This window comes from Amblyomma mixtum, chromosome 6 (assembly GCF_055824585.1).
Source record: "Amblyomma mixtum isolate Tamu chromosome 6, ASM5582458v1, whole genome shotgun sequence".
Taxonomy (NCBI): domain Eukaryota; kingdom Metazoa; phylum Arthropoda; class Arachnida; order Ixodida; family Ixodidae; genus Amblyomma; species Amblyomma mixtum.
In genome coordinates, this window is record NC_143017.1 from 152425683 (window position 1) to 152448056 (window position 22374).

Consider the following 22374-nt stretch of genomic DNA (forward strand, 5'->3'; position numbering starts at 1 on the left):
GCTCCGCGTCCATCTTTTTTCGTGTTTCTGGTTGGTCATCGGTTATCATTCATGTGGCTGCTGGTTGTTCGTTTCCAATTTTAAGGTTTGCACTCTTCATCCATTCCATCCTTTTTTTTTTACGTGGTATGTTACGTGGTTGTTATCGCTCTTCATGTGTTAGATATCTTACAGTGATCTTTTCTACTGCCTGTGCGTGATTACACGGATGTTACGGCGTGTTGGCTTACATAAAGGCGAGTTTGGTGCGAAATAAAATTCAGTTGCAAGTTGGCGCTGGTCCTGTCGTGTTTCTCTCTTTGGTCCACGTTTTTTTGCGCCGTTTTCCTCCTGAATCATGAACCAACTATTTAATTTATTTATTTATTTGAACATACTGCCAGCCTCACATTTGAGGCCGTTGCAGGAAAGGGACACATTACACATTGAAAGCAACAAACTTCAAGTAGGCACGGTCATAAGCAATTTGAACTGATGAGGCAGTAGATGTGCATTCTATCTTGGTTTATACAAACGCTAAAAATTGCAATAAAGAGGAGTAAATGATAGGTTAGAATATTTAGCACACGAAAACAGAGACAAAAAGCTAAAAAGTGAGTACATATTCAAGAAGCAAATGATAAGACGCATCATCTTTTGACAAATATCAAACAAACAAACAGACAACGAAATCAAGAACAACATAGCGCGCATGCGTCCTGGTCTAAACTATACAGCATTGCTTGATATGTAAGCGATGAAAGTTTCGAGTGATGCGCAATTGACTGCATCGCTAGCCAAGCTGTTCCACTCACGGATCGCTTGTGGGAAAAATGAGTATCGGAATATGTCGTTGTGGAATCTGTGTTCAGTTAAACGTTTAGCATGTTTTGTTCTGGTGCTACGTGTACTTGATTCCAGTAAGTACTTGTATCGATTTTCATGCAGCCATTAAAAAGAAGGAAAAGAAACTTGAGGCGCAGTAGTCTGGCTCGACTTTGTATGGAAGGAAGGTTGGCTTGCCTTAATAGTTCTGTAGGTGAGTCATGACGGCGTTACTTGTTAAAAATGAATCTAACCGCTTTCCTTTGAACACGCTCCAGTTTTATTATGTTCTCTTTGAGGAAGGGGAACCAACATATTATTCCATACTCCAGTATAGAGCGGACAAGTGACGTGTATGCTAGGCGCTTAGTATCGACTGATGCAGATCTAAGCGAGCGCTTGAGCGAGTAGAGAGCTGCCATTGCTTTATTAGCGATACATGTTACCTGTTTGTTTCATTTTAAGTCTGATGAAATTATGATACCTAGGCATTTATACTTTTGCATGTTCCTTAGCATCTGTCCTTGTAGATAATATGGGAAGTTCATGGGTACTTTCTTATTCGTCACTGTCACACAAACCGTTTTTTCTACGTTAATTCCCATCTGCCATGTTTGACACCATTATGTCATGTTATCAAGCGCACTGTTTAAAGTTGTCTGGTCGTCACGGCAGGTTATTTCTTTGTAGATGATGCAGTCGTCTGCAAACATTCTTATTGTTACGTCAGTGCTATCGTGCAGATCATTGATGAAAAGAAGGAATAGGATTGGTGCTAGAACGGCACCCTGTGGGACGCCAGACAACACATCGCCGCAGTTCGAAGAATGTTCTTTGTAATGTACATATTGCCGTCTCCCTGTAAGATAACTTTTCAACCATTTGGTGATCATATTGTCCCCGAGGTAATGGATAAGTTTCTGTAGGAGCTTAGGATGGGAAACTCGATCGAAGGCTTTGGACAGGTCTAAAAATATGATATCGGTCTGGCCATTTTTATCCATTGTTAGCGCTAGGTCGTGAACTGTCTCAATCATTTGAGTGATCGTAGACAAACCTTTTCTAAATCCATGCTGGTTAGGAACAATTAAGTTATTTTCTTCAACAAATGATACAATGTGCTTGAGAATTAGATGCTCGAGGATTTTGCAGGCAAGGGAGATTGGCCGGTAATTTGATGCATTGTTGGGGTCACCTGATTTATGTATAGGAATAACTTTAGCAATTTTTCATTTCTCCGGAGCTTCGCCTGTTAGCAATGATTTTGCAAAAATTAGGAGCAAGAATTTTGATATCCATTCTGCGTAACGCCTGAAAAACGCATTTGGTATGTTGTCAGGGCCACTAGATTTTTTAGGATCTATTTGAAGTATGAGGGAAAAAATGCCCGATTCCGTTAAGATTGAATCGTCCAGTTTTGGTGAGTTGCTCGGAAAAGATTTCAGGTTCGGTTTTTTTCCGTTGTCGTGTGTAAATACCGAGATAAAGTAATCATTGAATGCTGTAGCCTTAGCGATAGCTTCAGTCGGGGGTGGATTACTGGTTTAACTGGGCTTGGAATTAAGGTATTGCCAGAACTTAGAAGGAGATTCTTTGATAAATTTGCTTAAGGTAACATTCATGTATTCGTCTTTGGCCTTTTTTACAGCTGACTTTAGCGCATAGGAGAGTTCGCGCATTTTAACAATGTAGCCAGGTAGCGACATTTTATTTCTCAGTTTCCTAAGTCTTGCAGTCTTTCGTTTTAAATGTATTGTTTTTCTTGTTATTCACGGATTTTTCTTGTGTACTGGCTTGATCTTTGTGGGGATATATTTTGATAAGCAGTGCTTGATGATTCTTTCAAAGGTTGACCATAATCTATGTACTGAAACTGTAGAATCATTGGCGTTAGAACTAAATGTGGAATAAGATTCGTCCAGGTAATCGGGAACGCTGACATCGTCGGCGTTTTCCCAGTCTAAAATTCGTACACTCTGTTTTTCGGTTGGCGGTGGCGCGCCCAACAGTAATGAACATTTTGTCGCTCTGTGGTCCGATATGCCGTCGACAACTTCCCATGAAACACTGCCCTCTGGGATATTATCACTCACAAACACCAAGTCCAGTACATTCCTGCTTTTTGCAGTAACACGTGTTGGCTCCCGAATGAGCTGTCTAAGGCCGAAATTAAAACTTAGGTCAAGCAGCGTATCTGCATGAGCGGTACCAGCAATTTCATTATCAGGGGAGTCCCAAGCTATGCTAGCAAGGTTAAAATCTCCCGTAAGGATTATTTTTGTTGTATGCGTGAAGTGGTTTTTCATATATTTTGTTATCGCATATAAGGTGTCGTGGGTAGCATTAGGGGGTCGATACATTGTTCCTAAATAAAGGAAGGTTTGCTTTGGTTTTGGTTTATGGGGTTTAACGTCCCAAAGCGACTGAGGCTATGAGAGACGCCGTAGTGAAGGGTTCCGGAAATTTCGACCACCTGGGGTTCTTTAACGTGCAGTGACATCGCACAGTACACGGGCCTCTAGAATTTCTCCTCCAAAGAAATTCTAGCCGCCGCGGCCGGGATCGAACCCGCGTCTTTTGGGTCAGCAGCCGAGCACCATAACCACTGAGCCACCGCGGCGGCTCTAGCGTTTATGTTCAGTATGTCTAAGGCGGGGGGCGTTTCATGGTTACTCAGTTTTTTCCCCTTCGGATGGCAGGTTTCTTTCCCACGGCCACTCTGGCTTCTTTATCATCATCCCAGATGTAAACTAGCCCAAACTAGAGTTCTTCTCGGGTTACATATAACCACACTTTAACGTCAAAACCATCGTTCGGCTGCTGAAAGCGAAACAGAAACGGCATGACAGAAAAAATTCGATTATAGATTGTTTAGCCGCCGTAGGCGAATGCCACATGGCGAGTCATGCATAGTAGCGTTGCCAAAATTAGGTGGCTATATTCCTTTAAGGGTAAAATGTCTACTGACATAAATATCCGTAAACTGGTTGTACAAGAATATCCCGCTACAAAGTGAAAAAGTACGGCATATGCGTATTCGTGTCTCATTCCGGCCTGACTGTACAGAAGACATAACTGGAACGAAGCGTCACAAAGCGGTGTTTTCTTTTTTCTGAGCGCAGAAAGATGCAACGGCAAGTGAAGGCGCAGGCAGAACATTATAAGTCTTATTAATACTAGTTCACTCATCTAGGCTATATTTTCTTTCCGTGACTATTCGACCAAAGCCAAATTGAGAACACCGTCAGGTGCTTAATAGCTATTGAGAAAGGAATTACCCAGCTGCAATCGCCATAGGCACAAGGCTAGTTTCAGCCTCTAGGCCACTTGGCACAAGACCGGAACGGTAACTTGCAGTAACAACCACCTTAGCTGAACTCGTCAATGAAAAGGAAAGCACCCTCCGACGGAAGAGCGATGCCAATAGAGGGAGAACCATAACCGTTATATGATTAACTGTGTCAGAAAAAACCATCATGTCCCAAAGAACGGGAACTAAAAACGGAAATGCTCCTTGCCCCTTATAGTAGTGCGAGCTAGGTGTTTAATGCGCGCGCCTTCGTCTTCTCCGAAAAACAAAGGGGCGGCATAGGGGGCACTCAGCCCGCTAACCCAGCTTAGGCGAGCCCACGATGCTGCTTCCACAGCAGCATCGCACTCTCAATCGTTCCTTCGGATCACACTATTCACGCACGCACTAGAGTCGCACTCTGCTGTTCTTGTGCTGTAGCAGCACCCGTCAGGTCTTTCCACTGCTCGTGAGTGCCGGACGTAAACGCAAAGGACAAAGGGGTAGCGTAAGAAAGGGCAATAAGGAAAAAAAAAACGGGAGAAAAAGCACAGAAACGGGCTGTGAATGCGAACCAAGGGATCGAGTTGCGAAATACGCACAACATTGGGAAGAGCTCCGCGGGCAGCACTATATGCACAGCGGTATCCGGTCTGTTAACAACGACCCAAAAAGAGCGGGAAATGCGGCGCACCCATTACGGCTCCTGCACCTGTTATTCGAAGTCCCTTACGACCCTTTTCTTCCCGCCGTCGGGAAGGTGTCGTCACGCCAGCGCTGAATGAGTCTGTGATTCGGCTTCTTCTGAGTCGGCATCTTCTTTGAACAGAGGCACACAAACAGCGTTTTTTCGAGACAAGACGCGAGGTCTTTCTCCGGTTGTTTGGGCTGCTTCCTGCAGAGGCAGCCGCAGTGACAGCGCTGGTGTTTTGCTCAGGGCTCGTGGCTGCGCGCCCACACTGTGCCGCGGCGGAACGCTTTGTTTGTAGCAGAGGACACGAAAACACAGCAAAAATGCTTACGAAGCTACTTGATTTTATTTTGGAGCTAGAAGCAAACGTAAGATCTTTTCCTTAGTGCTGAAATATTATAGTAGTGGGAAAATATTCTGGATCGTCGAAAAATCTGAACATAAAGATAAGAGGCATATGAAAACGCATCCTTCAACACGCATCTTTTTTCCTCTTTCACTTCACTGTTCTGTTTATAGAGGCGACAAAATATCAAAATATCAACATTTGCGTTGGTACTCAAGAAGTTTGCGACTTTCTCCATAGCTCGCGCGCTTTTTTTCTTCAAGTATTATTGTATTTTACGCTAGGATATCAGGTAACCGCGTCCTTTATCTTTCTGCTCGATTATATGAACTGTTCAAATCTCTCATTTCAACGTTCGCTCAGCGCCTCGACCATTTGTTAGTAAGCCGATAATTCCTTGAAAAAAGGGTAATAATGCATCCTTCTGAATTCCGCAACCTGAGAATGGCAGTATTTTTCAAGACAGGGCACTTATTAGGCACGCTCTTGAAAAAAAAAAGCATTCTATATCAAATCTCTGTTACCTTGTTACACCTCAAATAGAAACCTAGGCCTCCAAATACAAAGACTGAGATGCCATAGGTAAGCACGATGCTAATGAACAATGCATATGCAGGGTGTTTCATCTAAGACTTCGCACATTTATTTAAAAACAGGCTTTTTCAGCTGGAAGAGCGCTTTTTTTCGGCATAGCGTTTCCAGCAGTCTAAGACGTGCTAACTAGTAGGCTGGTTAACTAATATTGTATACTTAACTTTGTAACTATTACTGTTAGGCTCCTTAATTATAGAGAGCCGTGTCACTCACCGTCAGTAACATCCATATCAGTTTTTAGAATTTCGAAAACGCGGTTCCCCTCGACGCTGTGGTCTAACAATTTCTGGCTATTTCGACCAGTTACGTGCACTGCAGAGGTTGCTTTGCTTGCAAGCTTCTCGAAAGCGCTTGTAGATTGTTGATTCAAAGCGCCGACGGTAACCGGGTTTTATAAATTCTAAAAACTGATATGCATATTACTTGCGGTGGGCTACACGCTTCTCATTAATTAAGGTTGATCATTGGTGTTTAATGTCCCAAAGCGACTCGGGCTATGAGGGACGCCGCAGTGGAGGGGTCCTGAAGTTTCGACCACCTGTTCTTTAACGTGCACTGACATCGCACAGTACACGGGCCTCTAGAATTTCGACTGCACCGAAATTCGGCCGCCGCCGTCGGGATCGAACCCGCATCTTTCGGGTCAGCAGCCGAGCGCGCTAACCACTGAGCCACCGCGGTGGCCCAATAATTAAGCAACCTATCATTAATAGTAAAAAAGTTCACTCTTCAGTGCTAGCCATACTGCCATTTAGCAGGTTTTAGCTGTATTCTGATGTATTACACCGCCGCCAATGGTGTGCCGAATAAAGCGCTTTTCTAACTCAAAGTTCCTACTTTCAAAAATAGTGCAAAAGCTTCAGGTGAAACACCCTGTATAGCGGCTTTCGGTACCGCAGCGCGATGCGAGAGATGGCGGCGCTTTTCCACTCTCGTTAACGTATGTTGAAACATGGTCAGCCAGTTCGAGCCAACTGGGAAGCTCACAGACCGGAACACTAACACGGTTTTTATAAGTTGCAGTATCAGCCATGAAGAAGGGCATTGTTCTCATTTCAACTTCAACCTCCACATGAACTTGCACACTTGTCTATCGTTCAGCGAAGCATTGGTGGCCGAGAGAGTGGCCGAGAGAGTGGGCGAGCGAGTGAGTGAGTGAGTGAGTGAGTGAGTGAGTGAGTGAGTGAGTGAGTGAGTGAGTGAGTGAGTGAGTGAGTGAGTGAGTGAGTGAGTGAGTGAGTGAGTGAGTGAGTGAGTGAGTGAGTGAGTGAGTGAGTGAGTGAGTGAGTGAGTGAGTGAGTGAGTGAGTGAGTGAGTGAGTGAGCGAGTGGGCGAGAGAGTGAGTGAGTGAGTGGGCGAGCGAGTGAGTGAGTGGGCGAGCGAGTGAGTGAGTGGGCGAGTGAGTGAGTGGGCGAGTGAGTGAGTGAGTGAGTGAGTGAGTGAGTGAGTGAGTGAGTGAGTGAGTGAGTGAGCGAGTGAGTGAGTGGGCGAGCGAGTGGCCGAGAGAGTGGGCGAGAGAGTGGGCGAGCGAGTGAGTGAGTGAGTGGCCGAGAGAGTGGGCGAGAGAGTGGGCGAGCGAGTGAGTGAGTGAGTGAGTGAGTGGGCGAGCGAGTGGGCGAGCGAGTTTGAGTGAGTTTGAGTGAGTGAGTGAGTGAGTGAATGGGCGAGTGAGTGAGTGAGTGAGTGAGTGAGTGAGTGAGTGAGTGAGTGAGTGAGTGAGTGAGTGAGTGAGTGAGTGAGTGAGTGAGTGAGCGAGCGAGCGAGTGAGTGAGTGGGCGAGCGAGTGAGTGGGCGAGCGAGTGGGCGAGCGAGTGGCCGAGAGAGTGGGCGAGAGAGTGGGCGAGCGAGTGGCCGAGAGAGTGGGCGAGAGAGTGGGCGAGCGAGTGAGTGAGTGAGTGGCCGAGAGAGTGGGCGAGAGAGTGGGCGAGCGAGTGAGTGAGTGAGTGAGTGAGTGAGTGAGTGAGTGAGTGAGTGGGCGAGCGAGTGAGTGAGTGAGTGGGCGAGCGAGTGGGCGAGCGAGTTTGAGTGAGTTTGAGTGAGTGAGCGAGTGAGTGAGTGAGTGGACGAGTGAGTGAGTGAGTGAGTGAGTGAGTGGGCGAGTGAGTGAGTGGGCGAGTCGGCGAGTTAGTGAGTGAGTGAGTGAGTGAGTGAGTGAGTGAGTGAGTGAGTGAGTGAGTGAGTGAGCGAGCGAGTGAGTGGGCGAGCGAGTGGGCGAGCGAGTGGCCGAGAGAGTGGGCGAGAGAGTGGGCGAGCGAGTGAGTGAGTGAGTGGCCGAGAGAGTGGGCGAGAGAGTGGGCGAGCGAGTGAGTGAGTGAGTGAGTGAGTGAGTGAGTGAGTGAGTGAGTGAGTGAGTGAGTGAGTGAGTGAGTGAGTGAGTGAGTGAGTGGGCGAGCGAGTGGGCGAGCGAGTTTGAGTGAGTTTGAGTGAGTGAACGAGTGAGTGAGTGAGTGAGTGAGTGGGCGAGTGAGTGAGTGGGCGAGTCGGCGAGTGAGTGAGTGAGTGAGTGAGTTAGCGAGCGAGTGAGCGAGCGAGTGAGTGGGCGAGCGAGTGGGCGAGCGAGTGGCCGAGAGAGTGGGCGAGAGAGTGGGCGAGCGAGTGAGTGAGTGAGTGGCCGAGAGAGTGGGCGAGAGAGTGGGCGAGCGAGTGAGTGAGTGAGTGAGTGAGTGAGTGAGTGAGTGAGTGAGTGAGTGAGTGAGTGAGTGAGTGAGTGAGTGAGTGAGTGAGTGAGTGAGTGAGTGAGTGAGTGAGTGAGTGGGCGAGCGAGTGGGCGAGCGAGTGGGCGAGCGAGTTTGAGTGAGTTTGAGTGAGTTTGAGTGAGTGAGCGAGTGAGTGAGTGAGTGAGTGAGTGAGTGAGTGAGTGAGTGAGTGAGTGAGTGAGTGAGTGAGTGAGTGAGTGAGTGAGTGAGTGAGCGAGTGAGTGAGTGAGCGAGCGAGTGAGTTTGAGCGAGCGAGTGAGTTTGAGCGAGTGAGTGAGCGAGTGAGTTTGAGTGAGTGAGTGAGTGAGTGAGTGAGTGAGTGAGTGAGTTAGTTAGTGAGTGAGTGAGTGAGTGAGTGAGTGAGTGAGTGAGTGAGTGAGTGAGTGAGTGAGTGAGTGAGTGAGCGAGTTTGAGTGAGTGAGTGAGTGAGTGAGTGAGTGAGTGAGTGAGTGAGTGAGTGAGTGAGTGAGTGAGTGAGTGAGTGAGTGAGTGAGTGAGTGAGTGAGTGAGCGGGCGAGTGGGCGAGTGGGCGAGTGAGTGAGCGAGCGAGCGAGCGAGCGAGTGAGTGAGTGAGTGGGCGAGTGAGCGAGTGAGAGTGAGTGAGTGAGTTTGAGTGAGTTTGAGTGAGTTTGAGTGAGTGAGTGAGTGAGTGAGTGAGTGAGTGAGTGAGTGAGTGAGTGAGTGAGTGAGTGAGTGAGTGAGTGAGTGAGTGAGTGAGTGAGTGAGTGAGTGAGTGAGTGAGTGAGTGAGTGAGTGAGTGAGTGAGTTCTCGAGAGAGCGGATGAGTAATTGAACGGCTGTTCACGCATGTCAAATACAACATGCAGCAAAGTTACACAGCCACGAAATAGGGAACATGTTTATAAAACTCCTCATAGGATTTCTTATGCAAGGCTGGCTCAGAATTGGTGGGCACCTGCGCATTGTCACATCGCGATAGCAAGCGATATGACAGATAGCGAGTCGGCCGGTTAGCGCAAGCAGAAGAGCAGGCTTCACGTCTCTGATAAAGCCGCCAACCCCTTTGACAGCACAGTAGGGAACTGTTCCATCTCATCAAAGAGCTTAACCTCGGGGAATGAGAGCTTCGGAATAACTTGCCGGACAATATAACGCTCTACACGTATTCATCCTTTCCATCTATGATCCCGCACAACACGGCTCGCCTGGTTTTCCACGTTAATAATGCAGCCTAGGGCAATAAACCAGCTTTATGAAAGTAAACTTCGCCGCAAACGGTGAACGGCACAGAGTTGTGTCGAGAGACTCAAGGCCACGCAATGTGCGAAATCGACATCACTGCTCCCTTGTGCAGCTGGAGTTTCGCGTACGCTTATCCGGTGACCTTTCAGCTGCGCAGTTAGCGCCGCTTGTATGGAGGGAATAATACAGACCTCCCCTTGACATCCCGCATGAGCTGCCAAGTGTGCCAAAATGTCTCGAAACAACTGTACTGTGAAAAAAAAAAAACTGTTTCCCTTCAAAAGGTTGTCTGCACAAGCCGTAATCAGCCTACTCCCAAGCGTGCCGGACTAAATGCTTATTTGCAAAGGGCAAACGCATATTCCTTGAGCCGACATCTATATGACCTGTAATGCCAGCTCCAACAACTCAAATCATTTTCCACCTCAAAAACAGCGATACTAATAGGATATGCATGACACTACCACAACAAAAATATTTCTTACTCATAAGTCCATTAGAATAACTCGCTCACTGGCTCTTCTTAGCAGCAGAATTGTGCACTTTTCATCGCAAACTTAAGCACCTTACGATCATTAAACTCGCACTGCCGCGCTTATAAGGAGGCAGCAAAACCACCCTGAAAAAGTTCGGTGAGTCGCGCGATTTTATTTCAGTTACACGTACTGCTTTGTAGCGAAACACTGGCAGGTAACATTCCAAATACCGCCGCATTGTTATTAAGAACTCAGGATATGTAAATCGAGTTCGATTTAATCCCGACGGGCTAAAGTCAGGCCCCTGCTCACATTCAAATCCCCGGGAGCTCGCAAACACCGCAGTTTTAGCACGGGTCGCTTCGATTCATTCCATCGCAGTAGATTTTTGACACTCCACTTGCATGAAACTGTCCAAGAGATAATCCCCGGCAGTTTTTCCAACACCGCCGCATCGGCGCAGGATTTCACGGGTCATCCTCGTATTTCCTTCCTTGCACTTCATGAATAAAGGCAGAAAAAGAAACAGCAATAAAAAAGAAGCAAAGCGAGTTGGGCTAGTTGGATGTAGTTCATCTTGAAAACAAAAATCAGCGCACACGGCCGAAGGGCACAGCAAGAGTAGCTGGCACAAGTGCTGTCACGCAACTAATATTTCATTGTAAATGTATGGACGTTCTACTGTATTTTTGTCGAGTAGGCGTAAAGACAGCCCATTTGTGTGCACAGTGCGTCGCAGGTCACCGTTCGTGAAGTGTGTGTGTGACCTCGTCTTTGAGGTACCTCTTTCATGCAAAAATTGTACATCGACCAAACGGGGCGATGCCTGAAAGTTCGGATCATGGAGCATAATAACTTATAATCGGACACCGTTCGTTCAGGCACCGCTGAGCATAGTGCAGAGTGCACAAGTTAAAATAACAAGTTGTGTAAAGCCGTCTTCAAAAGGACTAACGTTCTTTATAGGCATCAGGATCAGTTATCGCAGAATAGAACAACTCCTTCCCGATTTGCCTGTTCCAATTTCTGTACGGTTCTACAGTTCGCTTCTTTTCCATCGAATGATTCCAGTTATTACCTTCTGTGTTTTTTACCGGTCGCTTAAAGCTCTATTTCTCGTTTCTTGTTTCCTGCATACTTACTGGTTAGTTTCCTAGTCTTTTACAGCCACGGTGAGTCAAATCTCTTCATCTGTAAGTATTTAAGCACCTTAGCTCCCCATATGTTATGGTCCAATTTCTTCAAACGTTCTTGATATAATATTTCACTTAAAGCTTCCCGTGCATCGAACGATGGTCAGCCCTTGTATCTTTGTACTGCGTCGTTTGTGTTTTTGCTGTGTGCACCTATTGCCAATCTTCGAGCAGCTATCTGATATATTTCTAGTCACGACTGAACTCTGTCCTCAGGCAGGAAACCTGATTCCCAAAAGTAAGCCCTGGCACCATTACTCCTTTCAAAATACATCTCAGTACTTCATACTTTTTGTACCCCCATAATGCTTTGCGTTTCATTATCGCGTCGTCTCTTCGTCCTATCTAGAGATGTGAAGGCCTGAAAAAAACACTGCAATTTTGGGGAAAAAAAACGATTTTTTTCGTTTTTTTCACACGAGGAAAAATGGAAAGAAACATCGAAAATTTCACAATGCAATTTCAAGGTTTTATGACAGCTTGCTTTTAGTTTAGATGTTTGTTTTTGCTTTGAAAACCATTATAGCGTGCATCCTTGAGCGATTGGAGAGCAGTCGTCATCGCCGGTGCCAGGTAGTGCTTTTAAAACGTTCGTGCTGCGAGTGCGCGGGTTGAAGGCCAGGTCAGATATAAGATCCAGCCTTGACTTAAAAACACACTAATACTTGAATTCACGGCTGAAGTAGAACAAAATGGCTGCAAGTTCTACAGCGCTACACACATGGCATAAATAACATAGGCTGCTGTGCACGTAAGCGGTTTTAGCCAAATACAAGCCTAGCTTCTTGATTTCCAACGTAGCAGAGTACAGGACATCCGCAGGAATTTGGTCCAGGACAGGGGCCTTCAGCGAAGCACGTGGCCCCATCTACCTGGTGGCAAGGCCTTTGCACCAACCAGCCGCTAACTCGTCCGGCTTGCTGACTGCTGCAGATACCACCATCATCCGCCAGCTGCGAACGAAACTGGTCACGTTTCGGACACGTTTATACAAAGATTCGCAACATGCTTTCAGGGGAACGGATTCGAAAGCTTGTGTATGTGCAGTCGAACGTAGCTGTGGACACAGCTTCAATCCATGCTGCTGCGCGTAGTGCCGCATTAAGTGACACTGACTCTGAGTCCGATATGGAGTGACTTCAGAAGAATGGCCTGAGGGGCGAGTTGGTGCATGATGAAATGAACGGCGGCGCAACAAGGACACTAACAAGAGAGGGGTGCGCATGTGGTGTCCCCTCTCTTGTTAGTGTCCTTGTTGCGCCGCCGTTCATTTCATGGAGTGACTTGTAGATCAGTTTTCACGTTCCCTTTCTCGGTGCAATAGAACAAGATGTTCGTTCCACAAATATGACATATCTTCATATTTGCCTCAAGTGGAAATCATTATTTATCTTCTCGGTGCAATAGAACAACAAGTTCGTTTCACAATATGTCATCTATAACTGCATATTCGACTGAACATCGGAGCATTATTATTGATCGTTCCGCTGTTGCAAATAAATCTGTTTTTGTCACGTTTTGCAAAATTTCCAATTTTTCATGAAAAAAACCCTGAAAAAAAACGGTTTTTTTCATGCCATTCAAAATTTCTTGAAATTTTACATCTCTAGTCCTATCGCCCTAACAGACTGTTCGCGCTTTTCTGTGTATATATGTCCTTCGTTTACTCATACTCCGAGATATCTGTATTCGGTCACTGTGGGTATTTCATGGCCTTGTATTGTAAGCACCTGATAAGTGGAATCGCTGAATATATCAGACCTGATTTTGTTGCACTAAAAGTGAATCCTAGATTGCCCATTTCATCTCCACAAGAATTAACCAGCCTCAAAATATTCCCGGCTATCAGCTTATAAAGCAATATCGTCCACACACTATAAACCGGGGAGCCGCTGCTCAGTGCCCTCTCCGCCTAGTCTGTGGGATAGATTATAATTTAGATTACTTTCTTGTAGCAGTTTTTTTTTTCACATTTATCATATAAAGCATGAACAGCAGCGGTCATAGATGACAACCCTGCCTTAATCATTTGCGTACCTCGGCCGTTGTCATGTTTCTTATCCCTTCCCATGCAATTTCAACTTTATTATCTCGGTATATTTACTTTAGTAAATAGATTATCTCATGCCCAATACCTTAATATTGCAGTACGTTCGACACGAATTTCCTATTCAAGTTGTCGCACACACCGCTTATGTCCAGGAAGACTAAACACAGAATCCTGTTTTCGACCCTAGCAGAGCAGACTATCATCTAATCGCCTACCGCAACTGAACCTGTTCTGAAGTTCTTCGAGTATCTTATTACTTTCTACCCATGTCTGCATATTTAATTTCACCTTACTTTCGAACTTCATCGACGAAAGCGCCATCTTGCGGTGAAGCCCTGTCATTGTTAGCGCACCACATGACAGCATCTCGGTAAGATATCACTCATTTGTTTTAAAGGGGCTCTGAAACACCTTCAGAGGAGAGCTACCATAGCCGCGGCCCATAAGCCGCGTAGAGGCGGCGGTCAGGAAGCTCTGCCTCCGGAGGAGGGGCCGGCGTAGGGGCGCCGACCTTCCAGCGTGCAAAAAGTGACGAGAGGAAAGGGAGGCGCGCAGGCGCTTAAATTCAAATTTTGGTTCAGATAACTCAGCTTCTACAAAGCGCATTACAAAAAAAATCTTCCTGGACAATATTCGCGAAGCGTCGTATCTGTACAGGGTGGTCCAAAATATGTGCTAACACGGCCCAGCGTGGCCGCGCTCCGCGGCGCGTCAGAGCATCCGGTGTGGCCGCAGAAGACGACACGAAGCACCGCCTCCGGGCCCCATGGGCGCCTGCGCCGCGTAGCTTCGATGCGCGCCGCGGAGTGCGGCCACGTTGAGCCCTGTTCGCACATATTTTGGACCACCCTGTACTAACTGTTTATTACCACCCTACCCCTCTCCTTTCTGCTATCGTTCCCCCTTTCTTTCCTCCTCCTTGTCCTCTCCGTGTCCCTTTATTCCCGCTAGCCGCAGTTCAGGTGCTTCAGGCTTCAATGGCAGATGCCGCGGCTAGCAACATCTTTTCATTCAGGACAGCAGCTTGGGCATGTTGGTTATTCATTCTTGATGGAACAGCGCAAAACATCGGGACAAGAGACAAGCGCTTGTCTCTTGTCCCGATGTTTTGCGCTGTTCCATCAAGAATCTTTTCATTGAATTTTATTTTTTTTATTACCAATAAATAGCCACTAACAACGTGCTTTAGCATCCCAGGCATACCGCAACTTTATTAGAGCCCTTTCAAAGCCCCTTTAAATGCAGTGTTTTTTTTTTCTTTCTGGAGTGTTCTTCGTATTTTTTTTTTTTAAGTTTAAGCTCTGCGTTTTGCATTTCCCGGATGAAGCGGCAACCAAGGCCCGCTATAACTTTCATCGACGAAATGTACATCACTGTGCCCTATCAACTCCGGGTGTGGGAACTGAAATGGCTGCTACTATACAGAGTGTTTCAGCTAAGTCTTTATATAGTTTTTAAAATAGGCTTCTTGAGATAGAAGAGCACCTTTTTCGGCACAGCGTTGTCAGCGGTGTAGTACATCCGAATACAGCTAAGACGTGCTAACTATCAGGCTGGTGAACTAAGAGTGAATAGTACTTGAGGGATAGTCGCAGTTTGTTAGGTAGGTGTTGGTGCAGTCGTCGGCTTCCTGGAGGGCGTCTTGCTGACGTCCTGGGGAGCCGCCTCTAATACAGATTGTTATATCATCGGCTTATAAATCAAGAGGATGAAATGGGCTTGGGCAGGGCATGTAATGCGAAGGCAAGATAATCGCTGGTCCTTAAGAGTAAAGGACTGGATTCAAAGAGAAGGCAAGCGTAGCAAGGGGAGGCAGAAAGTTAGGTGGGCGGATGAGATTAAGAAGTTTGCGGGGATGCGGTGGCCGCAGCTGGCAAAGGAGAGGATTGATTTCAGAGACATGGGAGAGGCCTTTACCCTGCACTGGGCGTAGCCAGGCTGATGATGGTGGGTTTAAAATAAGTAAAGAAAAAAAGGCAGCAGTCAGGGCATAGAACCCCTGGAAAAGTGGGTAGGTGAATAAAGACGCCTGGGCGGTAGCGGTAACATAACAAAAGCAGAAACCTACGTTTTTCATTTTCATATAGCGTGCTGTCAACGCCTGCAGCTCGCTCAGTCACTGCAAGGCAAAGGAAGAAGACTACGAAGAAGACCGCGCCATGAACGTCCTTTTATTCCCCACAATTATTTTCTTGTTTAACATTTTGTGCACCTATCAGTTGCCGCCTGTGTCTTGGCCAATCCCCCGCAGTGGGTACGCGCCATTATCTAGAGGACAACAACAACAACAACAACAACGTCCTTTTCCCACAGCACCTCACCGCCAAGGATTTATTAATCAGTGAGTCTTTCGACTGCTTTGAAGCCTTTGGAAACGGCCGCTATCAGAAGCGACTGCTGCTGCTCCTTGCCCTCAGCGCGTTTTTATCGGCGGACCACATACACATCATGCCGATGATTGCCACAGGCGTCGACCACTGGTGCAAGCAGCCGTCGCACTCCAACATACCCGAGGCAAGTTGGAAGAACACGGCCATTCCTCTGGACGCAGGTGGACAACACAGCCAATGCGACATGTACGAGATGCCCGAGGAACCCAACAGCACAACGACAGTGCCCTGTCAAGAGTGGGAATACGAAGAACGGCGTCCGTACGAGAGCGTCGTGAGCACGTGGAACTTGGTGTGCTGGAGGAAGCCTCTCATTGTTCTCATGATTATGGTCCAGAACATCGGAGCCGCTCTGTACGTCGTTGCAGCAGGGCTCGCAGCGGACCGCATCGGCAGAAAGCCCGTCATGCTGTCAGCAGTGGCCGTTCTGCTGCCGTCGACGGCCGCCCTCTGCCTCTGCAGCGCTTACTGCTCGTTTGTGGCGGCGCTGTTCTTCGTGACGGGCTCCGGCTTCACTGCCCTGTGCGTGTCCTCCATCCTTCTCTTCGAGGTCACCACCCACGAAAACAGACCGGCCCATAACATATTTGCCGGAACCATCGGCCTCCTCGCCGTGGAGTTTTGGCGTGCCACCGTCGAATACAACGGACTGGGCTGGGAGCTGAAGCTGGTACATTTTCTTCTACCAACAGCGCTCATGCTGCCTGCTTCGTGCGTTATCAGCGAGACGCCCCGCTGGTTGGTCTCGAGGTTGAAGCTCCGACAAGCCGAAGTCGTCATGACAACCGCGGCCAATGTCAACCATTTTCCACTCGCGAACACAGCGTGCCTGCTCGACAAACTGAAGGAAAACGTTGCCGCTGATATTGAGGTTCTTCCTGAGTGCGACAAAGATCTCCTCGAACGAACTTCCATTCGAAAACATGCAAGGACAATGTTCGTCACCTCTTTTACGGCTTTCTTCGGCTACTACTCCATAGCTGTTTCACCGCTGTGGCAAAACAATTCGACACTTAGCTGGGTCTCGTCCGGGGCTGTGATCCTCGGCTACATTGCTCTGATTATCTTAATACGAAGAACGATCTTGTTAGACATCATCATCGGAATATATACGCTGCTGTTCGGGCTCCACTGCTTACTAAGCATCGCAATCGCGACTGCCCCACTGGTGGTGAGCGAAGCTTTTCTGGTGGTAACAAAGAGTTGCTACTATGCAGCGGCTATTCTGGTCGGTGTGTACACCATGGAATTCTTCCCAACCGCCGTGCGCTGCGCAGCTCTCTGCGTGACGACTGGCGGGGGTGTCCTCGGCGCCGGCAGCTCGTCCGTGACGATCGTGTTTAATGACAACGGCCGGGAGGATCTGGCGTTCGCGTTTCCAGCCTGCCTTTTCTTCGGTTCGCTGCTCGCTCTGCGTCGCCTTCCTCGCACCACGACAGTCGAGTGCGCCACGGAGGCGGCCAGTACTGTTTCCTCCGTGAGCAAGCGGAGTATAGACCGCATGAAGAAGACTCTTCAGGGCAAGATTTACGTCCAGAAGAAGGCCAGGAAGGGCACTGCTGGGACCAAGAAGCCACCAGTCAGTGGTCGTCCCGAACAGCGCAAATTTAGTGGTTGGCGAACAGCGGGTGCCGCACTATTGAAGCCAATAGGACCCACAGCGCGGATGTCAGGGACGAGTCAGAAAAACTTATATGAGCGTTTCATTTCTTCTTCTAGTTTGAATGCTTGGTTTTTCAGTCAGCAAGTTTGTCAAATATTTCGGATCATCTAGAACCTGCACACATTTTGTTTCCCTTTCTCTTTCTAGTTAAGCCAACGTGAGGAATACTACTGGCGCTCAGTCAAAACTAGTTGGAATTTTTCGCCCGATGATTTTATTAGAGGTGTGATTTTCAGTTTCGTTATTTTGCATAAGAGTCATTACTCACCAACGGACATAGACTTTGTACGCGACCATTTTCGATTTAAAAAAAAAAACGATTTATCGGGTTAGTAGAACAAACATTATCTCAGCTTGTTTTTCGCGAAAAGTTTTTCGCACTGTAGTTATCTGCAGTCAGTTTCATGCCGTAGTCGCCCAGGACTATTTGTACTTTTGTTCGGGCTCCACTGCATGTTAAGCATTACAATCAAGAATTCACCACTGATCATGAGTGAAACTTTGCTGGCGATAACAAACAGCTGCTGTTGTGTGGCGGCCGTTCTGGTTGGTGTGTGCACCATGGAGGTCTTCCCAACCGCCGTGCGCTGCGCAGCTTTCTGTGTGACTTTTGGCCGTGGTGTCTTCGGCAGTGGCATTTCGTCCGTGGTGGCCGTGCGTAAAGGGAAGCTAAAACACTTTTAGAAAAAAATTGAGTTCTCTGCGGCACTTCATAGTCTTCCATCCTCTGAACACGAATACCTTGTTCAAAAAGGGCGGAAATAAACGGAAACGGCTGTTTTTTTTTTTTACAAGAAAATGCGCACCAGCGCCTCAGGGCACTGTTGGAGACGGAGGGGCCCTTGGTCTGCCTGACTCGTTCAGCCCTGTAGGTCCCGGCGCCAAAGGACGGAGTCGAACTCCGTTATGGAGGAAACTGTACAGTAGGTTTATTTGTACACATTTACAGCATATATTTACAGTTTGAATGGCGGAGAGCACACTCCAGTTACTGTGCCCAAGGGAGGAAGCACCAAAAAACAGAACAACACCAGCTGACAGACTTAGACCGAGCTGCCGTAACGGATGCTCTAGCAGGCGTCTCCGTAAAGAGGAGAAACGGTGGCAGGTCAACAAGAAATGATCTATTGTTTCGGGTTCTCCGCAGAACGGGCACAATGGGGAGACCGCCAGACCAGATCTATAAAGGTAGAAGTTTAAGTGAGGCACGCGACAACGTAGACGCGTGAAGGAAACCTCAAGCTTGCGTTATCGCCATCCTTTACTGCACCACGGGTAATGGAGATGCCGAAATTCGCGAGAGGAGGTCAGTGCTGATGCTGCAAACTCTTTCAAGAGCAGATACCTCCGAAACCTGGCCGTAGTAATATATGCGCTGGGCGGAAGCAGAGATACAACTGTGCCTTGAAGAGATGCCTTCGCCACGGTATCAGCAACCTCATTCAAATGCATTCCTCTGTGCCCAGGCACCCAGACCCACCGTAACGAATACACGTGGGGTGTAATCAAGCATTTGAGTAAGCGGAGTGCCTGAGGATGAACACAGGGATAATGAATCCGTCATAATTATGACAGAAGAAAAAGAGCTGTTTAACTTGCGCAACGCCAGGACTACTGCTAGGGAGATGTAAGGACAACAGTTCTCATCCTCCTGAGATTCGAAGAGCTATTGGCATAGCTCCACCTGCACCTCACGGACAGGCAGCCGCCATGGTGGCCTGGGAACAGTTGGCCAGGGCTCTGTCTGTGCATTAATGCAGAGGCACTATGAGTGTCAAAAGGAAGCACGAACGAGACGGCTGAAACGCGAACATCAAGACGAGTTATTTGTCGTCGGCGACTGAATACTAGAGTACAGTCGATTTGCACTTCAAAGGCACGAAGTCTACTCTTGGGAAGGTGAGCTGAACCGGCCTCTATTTTCTTCCCAGCAGCAGCTGTAAACTCGAATGTGCCTATATGGAAGCAAGCAAAAAGACAATAAGCTGTCTTCTAACGCACTCCCTTATACAAAAGGTAGTGCGCCGGAGAACAGTTTACTCCCTTTTTACTCATTTTCCTTTAAGGTGTAGAGATTGTGCCATCTGGGACGATACAGTGCTGTCGACCATCTGTACCGCGGGAAGGGGGGGGGGGGGGGGGGGGGAGTGTTCTAGCGTGGGACAGGTTAAGGAAGAGCTATCGGTGTCATCCCTTCGCCGTGGAGAAAGGCAAGTATGTGAAACGAAAGGAGCGGCAATGATCTGCAAATGCAAGTACCGAGAAGAGTTTGATTGTGAAGACACTCCATCCTCGTTGATCAAAGATGATAGAGCCGAAGTAGCTGCCCTTTCATCTTACAAAGGAGACGAATAGGCATGGAATATCTTTTTCTTTTTCATGAACAGGTAATCTGACAATGTTCCTCCGCTCTCAATCCACGTTATGCCATATCAGCCAGTGTTTCTCCATGACGGGAAATGTCGTGCGTCATCACTTTTATGATTTTGTTGACTACCTCTGACATTTTCTGCCCCCGTTTAGGCCACATTCAGCTCAGCTCGAGTTTCTGCCTTAAAAGCACGGATTATATACACATTTCATTTCAGTGTACTTTATACTTTCGGTTCGTTTTTCAGATTTTAAATCAAAGGTAAGTCTCCATTTGAATTTCAGGTACTCTCAAAAGCTGTAGGAGCACTTCATCTGAGTGGTTTTATTTTTATATTTCTGCTTTGCTTTCGTTTGAACTGGCCAGCGCAAAAACGTGTCATCTACATGTCGTCGCGCAGTCTCGTTAGCAACAGAACTCTGTTCCATTCCCTCTGGACACAGGCCGCCCCTGCAACACGAGCATCGGATACTCCTCGTCACTTAGTACTCCCCATGTTTTGTTTTGAGCCGGGAATATTTCCCGGCTTGAAGTTCAAAGAACGTGACCTGATAATTCAAAACTGAGGAAACTATACAAAGCAGGAAAAGAATCTCTCTAAAAATGATCTACACTCTGACGCTCCCACTTTTTCTGTAAGTGAGGCGGAATCTTCGAACGAGCAGCAAACGTAACGGTAACTATTTCAATCTTCCATGAAGCAATAAGTAATCATTCAGAGTTAACTTCTAGTTTTATGCCCTAGTTTTATTTTCTTCCTTCAGGTGTGCAGTGAATATTTTCTTCTCGTAGTGTAGCTAAGCAAAAGTTGGTTTGCCAAATAAATGAGCAAAATAAAATATGGTCAGTGGAGAGGTTAGCTATGAAAGGGTGTCCGCATTATAAGCTTAAGTATTTACATACTTAAATGTATTAGTTAATAGTCATAGTTCCTACAAAGCAACAGTTGTATAAAAAGAAGCTGAATTCTATTCAGTCATGGATCTCAGTAAAGGTTTAATATCGGCCCTGAGCCCAAAGAACCCATTAAGCGTGAGAAAATTGAATTTAAAGATTTCCCCGCTACTTAATTCAAACACGTAACTCCTACGCCGAGAAGTTGCCACTGTTTTAAAGTGAATGGGGGTGTAGCCTATAGCCTCCGGGATCCGAGGACGATCGGTGTCGACGTCATGCAGTGGACTTGCGAAATCGGCCGGAATGGCGCCACTTGTGTGTGTGTGTTTTTTTTTTTTGTCGTTTCTATCTTATAAAGGGCCCGTTCGCGGCGAGAGTGGTCGCTTTGTTATTAGAACACAATGCTCTGCTTATACAAGCCAATTTCGATTTGTCGTCAGTGTCCCTTTATAGACAGTATCAAGATATTCGAGCGTCAGAACAGTTATTCAGACCCACCCTTTTCGTTTTACCACGGTGTAATTTATATGATATGCATGTGTCTACGTACGTTAGCGAGATGCGAAACGTGTGTATGCGCGTTTTGACATACGTGTGCGTGGTGTGTAGCAAATGAAAAATGGTAGGGTCTTAATGTAGTTAAACCAAGCAGACGTGCGAAAGCTTGTGTTCAGCCTGGTTGCTCATATTTTTGCTTTGCTGAGTCGTTAGCACATCTGGCGACGATAGTAGACTAAGGTTAAGCTCTGACCTCGGTTAAGCTGGTCTGATCCGTTCCCGACGCAGATGGAAGTTGATGAAGACGACGATGTGCAATGCACAGCGCGAGAGTGTGTTGCGGTTTATTGCAGGATTACCTGCTGTGCTTTAAATCTCATGTGCTCATAGCGACAGACGCCTGACAGTGTGAAGAAAAGGCCGGTGTTGGCATTTTCTCCATCTCCCTTGACTGGTCATTCTCACTCTGCCTTCCCGATTACACCCCTATCTATTTGGCCGAATTTCTAGCAGTAGTCTTGGCGTTGCGCAAATTAAACAGCTCCTTGTCTTCTGTCATAATTATGACGGATTCATTATCGTTGTGTTCCTCTCTCACCGCGCCTACAACATCTCAGGCACTTCGGTTACTCAAATGCTTGGTTCCACCCCACGTGTGTTCATTACGGTTGGTCTGGGTGCCTGGGCACAGAGGAATCCATTTGAATGAGGTTGCCGATACCCTGGCGAAGGCCTCTCTTCAAGGCCCAGTCGTATCTGTGCTTCCACCCAGCGCATATATTACGGCGGCCAGGTTTCGGAGGTATCTGCTCTTGAAAGAATTCGCAGCATCAGCTCTGACCTCCTCTCCCGAATTCCGGCATCTCCTTTACCCGTGGGGCAGTAAAGGATGGCGATAACGCAAGCTTGAGGTTTCCTTCACGCGTCTACGTTGTCGCGTGCCTCACTTAAACTTCTACCTTTATAGATCTGGTCTGGCGGTCTCCCCATTGTGCCCGTTCTGCGGAGAACACGAAACAATAGATCATTTCTTGTTGACCTGCCGCCGTTTCTCCTCTTTACGGAGCCGCCTGCTGGAGCATCCGTTACGACAGCTAGGTCTAAGTCTGTCAGCTGGGGTTGCTCTGTCTCTTGGGGCTTCCTCCCTTGGGCACAGCAACTAGAATGTGCTCTCCGCCATGCAAAACTTCCTTACAGACACTAAACGGCTGCC

At 47.3% G+C, this 22374-nt stretch overlaps 2 protein-coding genes across 2 annotated transcripts in view; one reads left to right on the forward strand and one right to left on the reverse strand.

The window, feature by feature from the left end:
• The window catches only part of rsh (Rap GTPase activating protein radish), a 473381-nt gene that overhangs the window by 419743 nt on the left and 31264 nt on the right, over positions 1-22374 (reverse strand). The gene's annotated exons all lie outside the window — the stretch shown is intronic.
• On the forward strand, positions 15791-19791 carry LOC149340804 (solute carrier family 22 member 7-like). Its single transcript, XM_089551186.1, has 2 exons — positions 15791-17311; positions 19783-19791. The coding sequence occupies exons 1-2, from the start codon at positions 15791-15793 to the stop codon at positions 19789-19791; spliced, it is 1530 nt and encodes a 509-aa protein (XP_089407312.1).

Coding starts and splice junctions, on each gene's coding strand:
- LOC149340804 (XM_089551186.1), top strand. CDS start 15,791: ATGCCGATGATTGCCACAGGCGTCGACCACTGGTGCAAGCAGCCGTCG.